General features: G+C 40.4%; 1 protein-coding gene and 1 long non-coding RNA gene across 12 annotated transcripts in view; one reads left to right on the top strand and one right to left on the bottom strand.

Moving 5' to 3' along the window:
- TEAD1 (TEA domain transcription factor 1) overlaps window positions 1–18,160 on the bottom strand; it is a 253,177-nt gene that overhangs the window by 25,394 nt on the left and 209,623 nt on the right. For all 9 annotated transcript variants that reach the window (XM_077321838.1, XM_077321839.1, XM_077321831.1 and 6 more), the window contains 2 exons: window positions 16,504–16,565; window positions 13,134–13,258 (listed from right to left, as the gene is read on the bottom strand). In XM_077321838.1, coding sequence (XP_077177953.1) covers window positions 13,134–13,258; window positions 16,504–16,565 — 187 coding nt within the window. The remainder of the gene's footprint in view (window positions 1–13,133; window positions 13,259–16,503; window positions 16,566–18,160) is intronic.
- Window positions 8,625–17,938, top strand: LOC143830034 (uncharacterized). 3 transcript variants are annotated; one of them, XR_013228325.1, is made up of 4 exons: window positions 8,625–8,663; window positions 10,295–11,640; window positions 11,731–11,852; window positions 16,994–17,938. It is a non-coding gene; the product is annotated as an uncharacterized LOC143830034 (long non-coding RNA). The 3 variants fall into 3 exon arrangements; XR_013228326.1 differs by having other exon boundaries at window positions 8,662–8,712; window positions 17,295–17,938; XR_013228324.1 differs by having other exon boundaries at window positions 8,662–8,712.

Below are 18,160 nucleotides of genomic sequence, written 5' to 3'. Positions count from 1 at the left end.
CTCGGAGCTCTCTCAGCCTCACCCCTACCTCACGGGGTGTCTGTTGTAGAGAGAGGAAGGAAAATCAATTGTAAGCTACTTTGAAACTCCTTTGGATAATAAAAAATGGAGCACAAAAACCCAACTAACAATGTGTGTGTGTGTGTGTGTGTGTGTGCGTGTGTGTCTACCAGGGTCAAGATTCACACAAAACTCAAAACAAATTAAGGGGAATAAGCTTCTTAAAGAAGAAAATAAATTGACTAAATGAATTGAAAGAGAACTAACTTAAGTCAGGTAAATAAAAATAGAGGCACTACTGAAAGGAAATAAATGCATATGTGAAGTACAAACACAGTTTAAACCCTTTCCTTAACAAACTACCTGCTACTAAGGGAGAAAATAAAAGGGGAGAATCAAAGACATACAAATCTACTTCCTGAAGATGGCTGGGAAGCTCTGGATAGGCAGAACATGATGGAAAAGTAGAGAAACCAACCAAATAGCTGGAAGTAGCAGGGTGGGATCCAAAACCCTCTACAAATTGGATGGACAGAGGGATAACCTTTTATACATTTTTTGCTAATATTGAGGAGGGAAAAAGGTTTTGGCATTTGACGGTGGAAGTGATGAAAAGTCCACCTCTCTGGAAATCTGTTAATTCAAAAACAGCTTTTTGTGTGCATTGTGGAGGGAAGTTTTTCTTCTTTTGCATTACAGGTAAAAGTATCAAGGAGAAGTGTTCCTTTAGGGAAACTGGGAGTTTAAATAAGCAAGTAGATGAAATAAGGAGAGCAATCGTCCTGTCCAGGACTTAAGATACGGAGGAAATGGCTAGGGCTGGCCCATTGCCAACTGTCTTATTTGGGTCATTATTAAAGCCACAAAATGTTCATGAAATGTTTCATTTTACAGTTTGAAGTGGTCCATGTAGTCTTCTCTTTCTGAACTCTTTTATTTGAAGAATGCAGTGAAGTCATGAAAAATGGCTTGTCAAATAATACCAGGAGAAAAAATTATAATCCATTTAGGAATTCAGAGAACCCAGACAAATTGTTGGTGTCAGGGGATTCTAACATACAAGCAGTAGCAAAACAAAGACAAATCACCTGCATTTGTTTTACTTTTAAGTTATAATTAAGCATATAATTGTGTTTTTTCTTTAAAACAATTGTCCCAGTCAAATCCTAACAACAAAGGTAAAAATCTACAAATGGAACATGCAATATGGCATGTTTCAATATAAATAGTTTTATTCAAGGAAAATCAATGAAAATACAAGCATCTTATGTGAACAAATACAGCAGTCATTACTAATTATGTATTACTAAAACCAATAATTTAGTGAAAACCAACTTTGCAGCTTCTTCACAAATAGTTTTCTCCCATGTCAAAATGTAAGGCAAGAAAATATTTTATTTTAAAGCCATTATATCTGTGTACTATTTGCTATATTTTAAACACAGGTCATATATTAGATTAAAAGAGTCTCGAAGGCAGCCTTTGCACTTCTATAAGAATGACTGCAGTGTATAGAAATTCTGCTCTACTCGCCCACACAGCAAAGCATACTGCCGTCTGTAACACTGGGTGGTGGGTGGTAGCATTTCATGAACTCTTTAACTCTGGCTGGTGCCATCAAATAATATGTCATGGATGGGGCACTTTCAATGAGACTACACAGTTCTTGCTTGTTGTAGCTGATGCTCAGAGCAGAAGAATGACATTGCATATGCAACAGTATTCAAAGGAATCCTTGTTTGCCTTCTGCTTATTCATCTGATAGAGTACCTGTTATTGGTTCCCACTGCCTTAAACAAAAGAATCATATAAACTTCAATAAGAGTACTTTTCACCTGGAAAAAGAAGAGACTCCAAGTACTCTGAATGAAAAATAACCAGCTAAGAAATGCTCTGTGTTATATATTATTAACCTAATGCTTCTCATTCTTTTTACTCAGGGCCCCCATTTCTAAACTGATATTACTCTAACACTTCCCTCTATATTTTTTTAATCTCACTATGTAAGCTAACCTATTTTTTTAATGTCGACACGTTTATTGTATGCCAAATGTTTCCCATGCAATTCAATCTCAAGTGAATACAAACAAATCCAAATTGCTGTTTTTTCTATTTGTCTCTGGAATCTGTTGATCATTTTCATTATGCTGTATGTTAATTTACTCTCACACTCTGCCTATAAATTTGAACTGATTACATTCATTCCATGACATTGTATCTAAGGAAGTGTGAGTGCACACAAAAGCTCATACTTTGGATAAACTTTGTTGGTCTTAAAGGTTCTACTGGACTCAACATTTGTTCTGCTGCTTCAGACCAACACAGCTACCCACTTGAATTCATCTTCCCTCCAAATCAGCCATCTTTATCAAATGAGTGAAGGCAAAGCTTCAAACAGAGTTGTATATGCACAGCTTGCTGTTGCGGGTCCATACGGGCATGAACTATACATGAACTATAAAATAATCTTTAGGCTTCTTCCTAAAAACTAACCAGCCAAGCAGGAATGGAAGAGGTGTTGAGACCAGAAGCTCCCATGTGCTTACTGCCTCTGGAAAGCTTCGATGGATAGCACAGCAGTGTTAATAGCTGCTGTGGTTAGCTGCTAGGAGGAAAATACTTCTGGCTAAGCCTATTGTGATATCTCTTTCTTCCCTAGACTTTCAACTTACTACGTGTTGGAGAGGGTACCATAGGGATGCCCGTCCCCCAGTGGGACCTGGGATCCTGTGGAATTATAGCTCATCTCCAGGCAACAGAGATCAGTTCTCCTGGAGAAAATGGCTGTTTTGGAGGGGTGGACTCCATAGCATTTTACTCTGAGATCCATTCCTGCCCCGAATCCCACCGACTCCTGGCACCAACCTCAAACTTCCAGGTATTTCCCAATCCAGAGACGGCAACCCTAGCTTCACACAATTTGAGAATTGCTGTATCAGTCTAACAGTGGCAACAAAACAAAGGGGACTAGGAATGCTTTTGATTTTTAAAAAGACTTTTAAATGACTAAGAATAATGAAAATTGGATGAGTGACATTTAAACTGCTGATTGTAACCTTTGCTTTTAAAGCACTGAATAAGCCTAACTCTCTAGGTTTCATTTCTTTCAGTCCTAGGCGGCATACTACCTGTCACTTCCCCAACTGACGTTCTTTAACTCCTCCTTCCTCAGATTCTAAAAGCATCACTATAGGTTATCCATTTGACAAATTCTAATCTGTTATTTTAAAATCAATGTTTGTTAAAAAGTTCTATTTTAAACTAATGACCCAAGTAACAAAACTTAGTATTCATTTTCAAGAGTAACTAAAATTTTTTTATCAAGTATTCTAAATATATTGCATATATAAAAACTGTGTGATGGTCACTTTGTCATAGTAACTGCATGGACTTTTCCAGATTCTAGGCCTACACAGTGGGCATATCCACTACGGAGGAAGTAATCACTGTACCCTTGTTTACAAGCAGGCCTGTTAAAATAGCATCTGTTGCTTCTGTGTCAACCAAGTGCATCCACCAACATTGCCCGTTGTATCTGCTCATTATGTGCATTGTTGAGTTATTAGGTACCAGAACGGGCTGCCCATTTATGGTTTATTATCGACCTCCAGGAGTTTCCAAGTTCTACTTCAGTCCCTTTACAGTAACAGGAAATTGGGAAGGAGCAAGTAGCTCTGTGGCAGCTGAGGGGATCACAAAGTTCTCCAGCCTGTTCAGCCTTCTTCTATTTGAGGATGTAAGAAGAGAGCAGAAAGCTGGCCCAGAACAGCTAGTGAGTACAGGAAAAGCTTTCATATACTTCCAGCCTCCCCAACAGAGAAAGCTGGAGAAAAAGTCATATGTATGAAAAGGAAGGAAAGACTTTGAGCCTAGTTTGCTTTCCCCTGTTCTCTCTAACTTTTAAAAGAAAATTAGTCCCCTTATGTGAAACCCATTGTGAAATTTGCTGTCCTCTCATGAAACACAGGAGAGATCTGGAAACTGGAGCTGTTGGGCTATTTCCCTGGAACAAAAAGTACTCATAATTAAGAAAAACAAAATGACCCTCACATAGCTCTCCAGGTGTATCCTACTGATTTGTTTCTTTACCTCATGAGAGAAGTAGGGGATGGTGAGAGTGTGGCAAGTGGTTTCTGCTTGTGAGTTAGCCAAGCACAATACTATTTATTAATTGAAATATTAAGGCCACTTTCTTCTCTCACAAGAGGCTTGGGACACTTGTTCAGGACTGTGGTTGCTGGTTGGGCAGCATCACCCAATTTAAGCTACTACCACCAATATGCCACGTCTTCAAGTGCTGAACTAGTTGCTCCACCTGTCCCCAGCATCATGTGACTCTTCCTATTAAAGGCACAGGCCTCTTCCCTCTTGGTTAACACTCCACTGTGGCTAATTCCTCTACATGCCATACCCCTTACTGGCAATGCAGAATGAGAGGGAAAATGTAGGAAAGGACAGCACATCTTCTACTTGGTTAGCCACATACTTAATTGTTACACTTGTGTAAGTTTCACATGTATACTCTCAGTGGAGCTTACTGGGCATAAAAAACACACACACACACAGAGGATGTGATATTTTTCTGCCCACTATCAAGGTTGCACCTTTTAAACACTTGTAGACAATAATGCTGCTAATGTAGTCACTTGTCTCAGTTTCACATCTTTGGCATTTGTGGTGTGATCAGTGTTCAAAAATAATCTACTGAAAATAAACTTGGTCAAATTCATGCTGGTCTCCAGAGGAAAAACAAAAAGGCTGCTTAGCTACTAAATTGCTCCACTGCTTGTTTTTACAGCTGGGAGGAATGACCATTTGTGCATATATACAGTCAGAACTTTAAACTATGTAAATATAATAAATGTGTTACTATAATTATTGGAATATCAGGACAATACTAGAAGGACAAATAGAAAGATACAATGAATGGCAGAACTTTATTTGGTAATGGATTTTACTCAAGGTCCTTTTGCACAGGTCACAGGGTATGCAGTGACAAATTTCCTGTGAATATATATAAAACCTCTGTCTGCATAAAGGAAAAGATTTAGGTATGTGAGGTGATTGCCTAGTAATGGCGCAGACTGTTCCCTTACTTCTTCCTGGCTATTCAAACAGTGTGCCTGACTCAGACCTCATGCACCTATGTGTCACCCTCCTCCTGAAAGGAGAAATGGAGGCAGGAGATGAGTTGGGGGTGGAGATGGCAAGGAATAGAGATATCTATTTCTTTTACTTATGCAAGAGAAAGTTGCATGAGCTCAGCAAAAAGACGGGGAAGGAATATAAGAAGCATGATCTTACAGTCATTTTTCCTCTGTCTGAATGAAAATAAGCTTGGTGTGGTGGTTTAGAGTGGGAGCCTCTAATCTGGAAAACTAGGTTTGATTCCCCACTCATCCATATGCAGCCAGCTGGGTGACTTTGGGCCAATTACAGTTCTCAGAGCTCTTTCAGCCTCACCTACCTCACAGGGTGTCTGTTGTGGGGAGAGGAAAACAATAACTATGCATATACAAGGATTCCATCTCTAGTTCACAATATAAAATGGTATAGTCCAGAAATAACATCATCATCAAAGCCACATCAATATATTTGTCTACAAAGAATATTGTTTGCATGAAGCAGCAATCATGGAAAAGGGTTTAGGTGGCTATTTCATACAAGCCATTTCCCGAATTGAAAGCTATCCACAATTTGCTTTTACAGAGTAGCAACTAACTCCATCAGTGTAACATTTTAATCAAGCCAGGTTCATAATACATCCAAAAGCATAGAGGAAGCTCATGGGGAAGTGCTTTCAATGTACATCTTCAGAGTTCTGCCATATCATAGTCCTGCACATCTGAACCAGACGTGATAAATTGAAAGGGTGCTAATGGAAAAGTAAACAGGAAGAAGTAAAATGGGAAGGGGTTGCAGAATAGAATAGTAGTGGGAGTACATAATCCTCCTCCCTTTTTTGATGCAATTTCCCCCCTTCAGTCACTTCACCCAAGGGGGAGTGTTCCAGGAGCATTTTTACCTCTATAGATATACCACTGAAATCCAATTGGAAGAAAGAAAGCAGGTAGAAAGCAGTTGCAGTGCAAAAATAGATGTGTGAAGAGTTAAGCTCTCCTTTACCATCCTACAACAGAATTGTCACACATGCACAAAATCTAACATGGAGGCTGTCTCTTAATGTTAACTTGTTCCTGGACTTGTCAGCTCAATTAGCTTTTCCTCCGCCATGTAAGGGGAAACAAAGAGCTTGTCTTTCTGGCTTGTCTTGATCACTATTTTCCATCCCTCAGAAGCCTGTCAGAACTTGAAGCTAAGTGATTATCTTAGTAGTGTTCTTAGTTATGAAGCAGTGTACTCCAAGAAGACCTTAGTGAAATTGGCTCCTATTAAACAACTGGTAGAGTTCAGGCTGTTCAATCCAAACTACAAACAGCCCAAAATGGCTTGCAACTCAGTGACAAATGAGATCATTTTATTCCTCATGATGTTTTTTGGAAGCCAGCAAAGCCAATCCAGTTAGGAATCTCTTAACATAAACAAAAGAAAGCTGCTGCCAGGATGCATGCTGTCAGGAGTCCTTACATGACAGCCTTCCAGAATTTACATCTGGCATTCATTTTGATATCTCAAAAGCCAACTCCAGTGATTTGAATCTTAGAAACAATGTATAAATGGAGAGTATGTGCATTCATTTGCATTTTTTCAGAAGCTGCATACATATTTGGAAATCGTGGGATGGTACTGAGGGCATTCTATTGATGCAAAAATTGCTACTTGAATAAAAAAGGCCAGAGGAGACTAAACCTTCTTAATCAAACACTGAAAGCCAGAAGGTAAAATTCACAGTACAATTTAGGATTATTCATTGTTGCAAAGGCTACTTTCACAAGGGTGATTTGCTCTGCTCACTCTCAAATTGAGTAGTGTTTCTGAGGCATCTCATGAAATTGTGCTCCTCCCATTCTTTTCTATCATATTACCTTGTACTGACATTTTTGGAATTCATTTTGATCCAATGTTTCTCCAAACATAGTCAAAGCAAGTAGGCTTTGTGCACCAAATGTGAACAGAAGATGAGTATTTCTAAAGGCATTTACCCACAACAGTGGCATTTTTCTCTCTGCATTCCCCAATGTCGGCATTCCCTCATTAACACCTTGTTAAACTTTTTGCCAGTTAAAAAAAATCTTTAGTAAATACATTGATATAACACTGTGCCTGCTGAAACTTTACTTACTACTGATTTTTAAAAAGCTCTCCAACAGTGCAGGATGAGTAGAATGACAGGCATGAGGGGTTGGGAAGGAAACACCCAAGAAGCACCCATTGTGGGGGCTCCTTTGCATTGGCAGTGAATAGTGCCAATAGTGAATCATCCCTGTGCAGAAGCAGCCACAGTCAACCTGCAATGGAAATGGTCTCTGCTAATTCTTAAATCATGGGAAAATTCAGAACCAAATGCTCTTTGTTTGTGTGTTTTGAAAAGAGAATCTGGACCAACACAGAGTCGCTGTGGGGAACATCTGTTTAAAAATAAAGGAGAGCCTATTTGGAATTTATCAAGCAAAAAGGAAAAAATTGCAACAGAAACCAAAACTGAGAAATGAAGTATTGCAGTAAAACAACACTATAATAACAAAATGTTTCAGGTGTATACTGTTTTAAAAAACCCTCAAAAACTTATTCATGACTTTATGAATCATAGAGTTGGAAGGGGCCATGCAGGATCAGCCCAAAGCATCCTAAAGCATCCAAGAAAAGTGTGTATCCAACCTTTGCTTGAAGACTGCCAGTGAGGGGGAGCTCACCACCTCCTTAGGCAGCCTATTCCTGAACTACTGCTGTACTCTGACTGTGAAAATTTTTTTCCTGATATCTAGCCTATATCGTTGTACTTGTAGTTTAAACCCTTTACTGCATGTCCTTTCCTCTGCAGCCAATGGGAACAGCATCCTGCCCTCCTCCAAATGACAACCTTTCAAATACTTAAAGAGGGCTATCATGTCCCCTCTCAACCTCCTTTTCTCCAGGGTGAACATTTCCAAGTCCCTCAACCTAACTTCATAGGGCTTGGTCCCTTGGCCCCAGATCATCCTTGTCGCTCTCCTCTGTACCCTTTCAATTTTATCTACGTCCTTCTTGAAGTGAGGCCTCCAGAACTGCACACAGTACTCCAGGTGTGGTCTGACCAGTGCCATATACAATGGGACTATGACATCTTGTGATTTTGTGAGATAGAAGTTATTCCATTAAATAGGTGTGTGTGAGACAGATTCTTTTGAAGGTAAAAGAGGTTATCCAGGGGTTTGCTCAGCAGGTGACAGCCTTGTGGGACCAGTACTGTAAGGGATCAGCATTGGGCCTTTTTGGTCCTGGCCCCATCCTGGTGGAATGAGCTCCTGGGAGAGCTGCGGGCCCTACGGGATCTTTCAGCATTCCGCAGGGCCTGCAAGAAGGAGCTCTTCTGCTAGGTTTATGGTTGCAACCGGGGTTGGTGCAGAAGATTGAGACATCCTCCCTTTCTATTCTATTCTATTCTATTCTATTCTATTCTATTCTATTCTATTCTATTCTATTCTATTCTATTCTATTCTATTCTATTCTATTCTATTCTATTCTATTCTATTCAGCTTATTGCTTAGCGCTACTAACATCTGGTACTATTTTACATTCAACTATTCAGACCTCCTTCCTGTCATCCCCTTGGTTAGTTAGCGTGTGTGTGGGGGTATTTTTCGCCATGTTTATCTTATTGAATTGTTATGATTGTAAGTGGGTTTTTACGTCCTTTTATGAGGGTTTTAAACGTTTTTTTGGACATTGTGACCTGCCATGAGCCAGCCTCAGGAGTGGCAGGTAATAAATCTAATGTATATAGAGACCTCTCTGCAACAACCTTGGAGATAGAAAGAAAACTGGAAGGATGATCTTGTCTCCTAAATAGAATTTGGAAAACATCTTGAGAAGAAAATCCAAACCAGGGTGAAGAACAATCCTCTCCTTAAAAATCTTCAAAAAGGGCAGGGTCCACCCTGAAGGCCAAGGTGACAGTGACCAAGAAAGCCACCTTTTTCTATAGGAGCACTAAAGGACAGTTGGCTGTGGGTTCAAAATGGTGGTTTCATCAGCCTGGCTAGGACCAGTGGCAATGACCATTGAGGAACAAAATGGGTGGTGAGAGGGAAAACATTTGATAGATGGGTTGGGCTGATCCTGCGTTGAGCAGGGGGTTGGACTAGATGGCCTGTATGGCCCCTTCCAACTCTTTGATTCTATGGTTCTATGAGTCTTTACAGAGGAAATGGCTAGACCATCCTTACCCAAGGACAATAAATATTTTAGAACCGAGGGTAAAGAACCCTGAGCCAAGGACAATAAATATTTTAGAACTGAGGGTAAAGAACAAGTAAAAGGTGAAAAATACTTGGACTCAGTCCAAGACTCAAAACATGCCCATTTCCTCCCATAGGAATATCTAGAGGCCTTTCTGGCCTATACCAAAGTATCTCTAACCACCAGGGAAAAGGTGTGTTTCAAGGATGAATTCTCTGTGTAGCTAGGTGTAACCTTGCTATATCATGATGCAGGGCTGGGCAAGAGGTAACATAACGTACTGCAAGACTGCCAAAAGGAATACTCTGTGGATAACCTGTGCAGATGCAGTCCCAGTGTGGGGCTACCCTGAAGATAGAAGAATAAGATTAGAGTATTTTTCAGTATGAAGAAAGAAAAATTTTCTAAGAGCATACTGGAGCTTGAAAAGATCCTTATTTAGGAGGCAAAGAATTGCATTAAACCTATGGATATGAAAGTTGTAATCTTACTTTTTGGAGGGAGATCCAGCACAGGTATTTCTGTTAACAGAAACTTCAGATTACACTTTTCTTAGAATCACAAAGAATCAAAGTCCTCCCCCCACACAAAGGGAAATAAAAGGTCAAAGCCTTTTAAAAACATACACCCCTTAATAAAGTAAATCAGTCTGGGCCATATTATACAGACTGTGGAAAATAAATGGATAAACATAGTCAGGGTAGCATTTGGCTATTTTTGGTTTCCCCAACTTTATGTGCAAATGTACTGAATCAAAATCCACTTCCTGGCATGAATTTACAGTGTGTGGCTTGATGCTGTGATCCTTCCTATATTACTCTAAGTGGCAAAGCATTGTAAACTCCACAGCATCCCACTGACTCATGATTTCCTCTAAATTTCCATTACACCCCAAGAAGCAAGTGCTGCTTTATTGTGTAAGAATAAACCTTACCTTACCCTCTCATTTCTCTAGGTAAAGAGCTGAGCCTCTGCTACAGAAATCAGCCACTTGGCTTTTCCTTTGTGGCGTGTATGTGTGCAAGTACATGTCCTCCAAACTATGAAATACTTCTCCATGCAGAGAATCATGGCAACAGCTACCCAACTTCACTGCAGGAAGTCCATGGCAACTTGGTCAGTTGGTATCAAAGCACTAATCAGCTGAAGAGATCACCAGGGTCTCCAGGTGGATCAGGGACATGAAGTGGGCGGGAGTTTTCAGGTGTGAAATGTGAAACCTGACTCTCAAATATTTTAAGCATGCAGACAACCACTGTAAATATTTGGCCCCAAGGACTGTTTCAATGACTTACTCAACAGTCATGTATTATTTGCCAAGAGCAAGTTATCCCTGCTTCTGAATATGAACTATTGACACTGCTGAAGAGCTGCATTGAAAAAGAAACCACACTGTGCATCTTGATATCTACACTGTTACACTATTTTTCAATCAAACTCTTATTGTTATGAAGATCCCTCTGATGTAAGGGTTATTGTGCTATATGCCCTGATCCCCATTATGCTAGGAACACAGTCTCTTGATAATACCCCTTTGCAAGGGTGCATACATTCTATCCTTTCAGAAAAGAATTATAAAAAGCATGTGATGGCTCCATTCTGCTTCTGGCTATTGTTTGCGGCAAGCTGCACAGAGAAAAGAAAGGTTGTATACCCCATGTGTTTGGGTATTTGCTTTGCAGGGAGGAAAATCTACATAAGGCAGCAGGCTTAATGACATGTTTTCTTCCCTACAAAATAAAACAAGTCCATTGATTTCTGTCCTTTTGCAACAACTATACAAATGACAACTGATGCAAATAAACAGATTAAAAACATTTCAAATTATTTCATTATGTATCATCAGTGATCGTCAATGATACTTCGATTAGAGTAATGGCCTTTCCTGAAATGCAATGATTTAAAATCCTGCTTTCCATCTCTGAAGTAAACTTTATAGTTCAAATCACTCTCAGTATGTTTAGCAAGACCTACCACACACACACACACAAATGCACACACACCACCTCCCCACAGTCCCTGAAGCAACTACCATAAAAATTAGCACTGCTGCTTTCACTTTGTCCTGCAAAGAAGGAATTATCCACCCTTCTAACTCTGAGGAAGACTTCCTACATCTTCTCATCTGCGGAAGAAGGCACAGAAGCCCAAGGTATTGAAAGAAGATTTTTGGACTCATTCAAGAGCTGACAAGGTTCACATGGCCTCTGAACTCATCCTGTATTCTGTGTGGACAGAGCAATCAACCTTGAAAACACTCTCCTATGAGTGCTTATTGCAAGAGTAGATTGGTGATAAAGGGTAGGTATGTTATTTCAGAAAAGACTGGTTTCCCTCGTTGTTCCTCTTTGAGGAACCCAAGCTGATTTCCTTTTCTGCATTCGCTTGCAGGACTTTTCTTTCAGATGGCTATTTCTGACAGCTGAGCTCGGCCAAGGTCCTGTGATTGGAAGAGTAAAGGTTGCTACTGAAAGAAGGCTGCACTGAGAAGGTGGACAAAGCCAAGTTCTCAAGTTAGTACAACCTCCAATCTCTGTTTTCTGTCCTTCGTTCTTCTATTCCATTCTTAATCATGAAAGCCACTATGCCATACTATTATGTAAAACAATTATTTAAAATGCTTATAAACTACCTTTCAAGTATCCGTAAGTCAGTTCAAAGCATCTACGAGAAAAGACAGAATGCTGGAGTCTTCCATTGCAATGCAGCATAACAGAATAAATACATATGAATATATGAATCCTGTCTGTGGATGAAAGGTTAAATTGTACAGCCATAAATCAATCTAAGTACTGGTTAGGAGCACCAACTACTAAACTGGCAAGCCAGGTTTGATTCCCTCCTAGCCCACATGTAGCCAGTTGGGTGACCTTTGGCTCGCCACAACACTGATAAAGCTGTTCTGACTGACCAGTGATATCAGGGCTCTGTCAGCCTCACCTCCCTCACAGGGTGTCTGTTGTGGGGAGAGGAAAGGGAAGACGAATGTAAGCTGCATTGAGACTCCTTCAGGTAGAGAAAAGCAGCATATAACAACCAACTCTTCTTCTTCTAAAGGTTTGGCAAAACTGCCAAGGAGGCAAGCAAGCTTTGTGTATGAATACATTCTGCAATCTTGATGCCATGAGAAAAAAGGCCCTGTAGGATGTTGCTACCCAAATACAGAGTCAGGATGGGTGGCCAGTCTGTCTGTAGCAGTAGAAAACAGCAAGAGTTCAGTGGCACATTAAAGAGAAACAAAATTTGTGGCAGAATATAAACTTTTGTGAGTCACTGCTCACTTCTTCAGAAGAAGTGAGTAATGACAGGAAAGCTCATTCCCTGCCACACATTTTGCTACTCTTTAAGGTAGTATGGGGCTCTTGCTCTTTTCTACAACTAAATAGTGGTGCACAAAGTAGGGCCTCATTTGCTGATCTCAGCCCCCAGAGAGGTTCCTATGGGAGGAAGTAGATCCTTCAGGTATCCTGGCTTCAAATTTTGTAGGACTTTAAAGGTCAAAACCAGCAGAAGAACGGAACCTAGAAATGAACAGGGAATCAAAGTATACAGATCAGAATTAGCATGATGTGATACCAGCCTTGAGCCCCAAATAACTAAGACCTCATCAAAGGAACCCTCACTTAAGGTGTATGACAGTAGTTTAATATGGATATTATTGGGGCGGGGGTATATAAAAAGGCACAGATGGTCATTGCCAGGAGTATAGTTAGCAGAGAATTTCACTGGAAGGTTTATAGGTTGTTGATACTTAGAACCTAAAACTACGGGACTTATATCAGGGTAGGACTCACTGATTCTGGGTCTCTCTGTTGTTCAAGAAAAGCTGAGAATTCCACCAGTCTGAGTTTAGTTGTTCCAATAGATCGACCTTGCCAAGCAGGAACTGAAGGTGCTGGAGCTGATGGAGGTTCAAACCCTGTAGAACAAGCAGTATTTTAATGAAAACCCACCCAATTTCTTAGTATATAAATTACTAATGTATTGCATCATTAATTCCTAGATATCAATGATAACTTAATCCCAAATTACCACTCTTACAAATGCAATTATTTAAAAATCTCTTCTCAGTAGCTTGGAACTATGGTCGTAGCACACTTGTTATGCCATGAAAATAGTTAACAAATGGGGAGGGGAATCCCATGCCTTATTTTAGGACTAGTGTAAAATGTACTAAAATTCATGTTTTCATTTTAAATTATACTGTCCTTATTCAAATTGACATTTTCTTCTGCAACCAACAGAACCAAAGATACTGAAACTCCAAGTCTCTGCAATACTTATATAGAAACATTTGCCCTACAGGTAACATTTTCAACATGGCTGCTTCATATAAAGTAGAAATATGACAACAAAAACCAAAGTACAAATGACAGTTGTCACTCCTTCCTAGTGGCCTCAGACTGGGTTCCCATCCCCACCCTGAGTGAGGGCTCCCACAGGTTTTTCCTTGGTCCTGGGAGATATTTAACTGCCCTTTTCCCCGAGGTGTTTCTTTGTAGGTAGGTACAGTTATTCTCCGACCCCTTACATTGGAATGGCCATTATTTCCCTTGTGCCATGTCTTACCTCTTACAGTCTGCTGCCCAGCAGGCCCTTCCCTATGGGGACTGAAGCTTCCTGTCCCCTCAGCCCCTAACTGTTCTTGAGCCTCTGGCTCTGTTTCAGTGACTGATGGGGCTGCTAGCTAGCCTTGAACCTTCCCTTCCCTGGTTCTTGGCTGCTACCCAAGGCCTGAGTGCCCCATTCTCCAGGGGCTTCAGCTACCTCATCCCTTCACTCTCTGTCAAAGGGTTCTTAGCAGCTGTGCCTGCCACCAACACCTCCTCTCCCATTCCTGCCAATTCTTTGCTTTTCAGAGCCTGCTCTGTGACTACTGCCCCCTCCCCCAGTCTATTACTAGCCTTTGAAAGAGCCATTGGCTGGACCAGGCCTACCCCTCCATTAACACATCCCTTCTGGCTGAATGGTTAGAAGTGCCCTGCTGCTTTCTCAGCCCCACGCAGCAGCCTGATTGGTTACAAATATATCTCCTCTGTTTGAGATTCAGTGATAACCATTTAATGATTTGAACTCATGGGAAGGAGGTATTTCTCAAACAGGAATTTCTCAAACAGGACCAACAACTTCCATGTCCATTAATGTGAACCTGGGCTAGTTCCACATAGCACCTTCTGGACACTGCTGCATAATTGCATGATATCAATCACTACCCATTATCTACAGATTTTCATCAAGAACAAACTGCACAATTCATGGCCTCTAGCCAAACTATGAGATATAGGTGGGTTCTGAATAGAAACCCCACCCTGAGACCAAAGAGAAAGGGTGAGTAACAAATAATAATAATAATAATAATAATAATAATAATAATAATAATAATAATAATAATAATAATAATAATAATAATAATAGGTTTCTGTGGTTCCTCCATTGCAGCTGCAGTGGCAATGGCGTGTATGAATGATAGGCTTCCCTTCAGTTTCCTTTTCCCAGTCCCCAGCAGTTTCCTTCACCAAGACCACTGTGGCTTTTGCAATTAAAAAAAAATCAGCACAAGAATATCAGAACATCATTATTTCAAGATATCATTACAACAACTAGTATAGGCTGTATGAATTCCCAGATTTAATTTTCTTTGTAGAAAGTCTAGAGCAGGGGTGGCCAAACTGTGGCTCTCCAGATGTCCATGGACTACAATTCCCCTGCAAGGACTCATGGGTATCTGGAGAGCCACAGTTTGGCCACCTCTGCTCTGGAGGTTCCTAGGAGCAGGGAAAAGCAAGAGCCAATGTGCATGTTGGACTATGATTTGGAAGAGCCAAATTCAAACCCGCCACTCCACAGTGAAATCATATGAGGACTAGTCGCTTTCACTCATTTTAATCCACCTCACAGGATTGTTCTAAAGATAAAATAGAGCAGAGTGGTGTGATTTAAGGTGCTTTGGATCCCCATTGGAGAGAAAAGTAAATGAAATAAACAAATAATAAACAAAGCAAAAGACTGGCAAATAAAATAAGGTTATTTGTTGAGTGGGAAAGCCAAAAGGAAGCTGGAAAAGGAGAAAGGATATGAGGGCTGTCAGTAGGAATTAAAAAGGATAGAGTGTAGAGATACAAGGATCTGAAACCGCTTCTCTTGAAAAGGCTTGCTTATCCACAGAGGAGGCCAAGGCCTTTTTGGCCTTTATGCCTCTGGCCCCAGCCTGGTGGAATGAGCTCCAGGAAGAGATCAGCGCCCTGCAGGACATAAATCAGTTCTGCAGGGCCTGTAAAATGGACCTCTGCCACTGGGCCTATGGTTGAGGCCAAAATTAACATCCACTACAGCAAGCTGGCCTCACTGCTTGGGGATGGGGGAGGATGGAAGAGAAACAGAGAAGGAAGTAGAAAATTGGCTCTTGCCAAATCTCCCATGTTTGGGATTTTAGTTGGGGGGGGGCTGAATTATATCAAATGGTTTTAATGTTTTAATATTTTAATATTTGTATATGTTTTAAGGTTGGATGAGTGGGATACAAATAAAAAATAATTATTATATTATTATTATTATTATTATAGTGTGGGGAAGGGATAAAGAGGAAAGTGAGAGACGCCCTGAAAGTCCTTGCAGATTCCCTACGGTGTGATTGAATCTGGCTCAGGTGGCACCTCACAGTCTGGCTATAATTCTCAAGGGAGAGACTGTTGGGGGAAGGGGAAAGCTGAAGATGGGAGCAGAGAATGGGAGACTGGTTTGGAAGGACAGAAAGAAGCAGGAAAACGGGAGCAGCTTCAGGGGTTCCCAGGGAAGAAAAAGAGGAAATAGTGGAGAGGGAATATTACTTATATGCTCTAAGCCAGGGGTAGTCAAACTGTGGCCCTCCAGATGTCCATGGACCACAATTCCCATGAGCTCATGGGAACTGTAGTCCATGGACATCTGCAGTTTGACTGCAGTTTGACTACCACTGCTCTAAGCTCTATATGAATAAATATGCAAATATACCCAAATATGCAAATATATAATGAATTAAGACAGGTCACTGTAGTATGTGAAATTATCTTTAGCCAAAGATAACAAAATCCATCTTATATATTTCATAGTTTAAAGTATTAATAATGTACAACTGTGCCGAATTTAGGTATAGGATGTGGAAAAAATACTGTAAAAACATGTTACCTGAAATAGGGGTTGTAACTGTTTGTTGTATGGGATAGGCTTGCTGAACAAATGGCTTTATGCTGAAAGAAAACATAGGATATGAAGTAAAAAAAACTAGTAATCAGTTCAATCCAAAGTCAATATTCGATGGCCTTGAAGCCACTGAATAACTAATAACTGTCTTTTGTCACGTAGTTGATGCATTTGGCATAGTAAGCTATCACTCAGATTAACTTATTTCTACCATGAGGTTTTCTGATGTCTGTTTTCATTGTGATAACTAAAAAAGAATAGTAGTTGCAGCTGACGCTAGCAAAGCCTCGTGCAAAACACAAGCTATGAGCATGAATTGCCTGCTTCCAATCTCATGTCTGCCATATACAAAGTGGAAAGACTCAGGCAAACCAGACCTCGTATTGATAATATGGGGTTAACATTTCTGGTCTACTTTGTAGGGCTGCTGCATAATAAATACTTTTGTCCTTCTGTCCCTATTTTATTATTATAGTGAATCTTCCACTCCCCATCCAGGAACACAGGCATGCAAAATGCTACCTTCAGTGCACTTTAAATGCAGTACCCAGAAACCACTTCAGCTTCATAGCCTGAGATTTTAAGTGTCAGCAATGTCTCTTCTTGCTTGACTGCCAGTGAAGGAAGAAACTACTGAAGACTTTCTTCCATATTGCACTGACAAGGATGGGTCAGGGCATAAAGACATACAAATAACTGGTATTGAAAGTGTCCAGTGCCTCTCTCCAGCAACTGAATTCTGTACAATAGTCTCTCTCTCTCCCCTCCCCCAACAGCATGCAGAATGATTGTGGGCAGATCCATATTTAATCATACATGTATGATACATCTGAAATGAACTGCTGATCTGTGAGGCTGGACAGGATGCCCTTTGACCATGACTACTGAACCTGCTAGGCTAATATGCAAGATCAAAGAAAATCCAATATTCAAGTGAAAAAGAAGATGTCACTGTTAAGGTGTTTGTTTCTATGTACACTGGACAGAGTACGTTAGCCAAAGATCTGATACAGATGTCACTACACAGGTGAGCAGCTGATCATCAATGCCTTTGCAATCAAACCTGCCTTTAGTTTTGAGACCCTTCATCATTTGCAAAGGGAAGAGAATCCCCTTCACTGCAGGAATAACCAGTAAGGGTATTTTGCTTTGTACCATTTGGAAGCTGGACAATATGATTAATGTGATATCTACTACAGGATGAAAAATAAAGTTTCAAATTACAACAATATTTAAGAAAAAATGTAGAGAGTTGATCCTACAAGGAAAACTAGCCTACTTAAATGGTGCTCTGATACTGAGGGGCTAGCAAGAACCAAGATTTATAGTTACCCGTTATGCCAATGCTTTCCATATAGGGATGGTGTTTTGTGTTTCCCATCTCTAGTGACTGCCAATACTGGGCAGTGTCAATAGGGCTTCCACAGGTCAGGTTTCCCTACCCAAATTCTATGGTCTGGACTACTGATTTCCCACCATTTTTTTGTTTGGTCAGTAAATATATCAATAGTGTTGCAGCAATATGCGTAAAAGTTTATCTGAATTCATAAAAAAACAAAACAAAAACTAGCGTCTAACCCCGAGAGATATGCCTATATCTCCACAATGGAAGGGTTACAGACTTCTTCTTGGGGGGAAAAAA

Source organism: Paroedura picta, chromosome 2 (genome assembly GCF_049243985.1).
Source record: "Paroedura picta isolate Pp20150507F chromosome 2, Ppicta_v3.0, whole genome shotgun sequence".
NCBI classification, from domain to species: Eukaryota; Metazoa; Chordata; class Lepidosauria; order Squamata; family Gekkonidae; genus Paroedura; species Paroedura picta.
The sequence above is the reverse complement of the archived record's forward strand: the minus strand, read 5'-3'. Positions and strand labels throughout refer to the sequence as shown.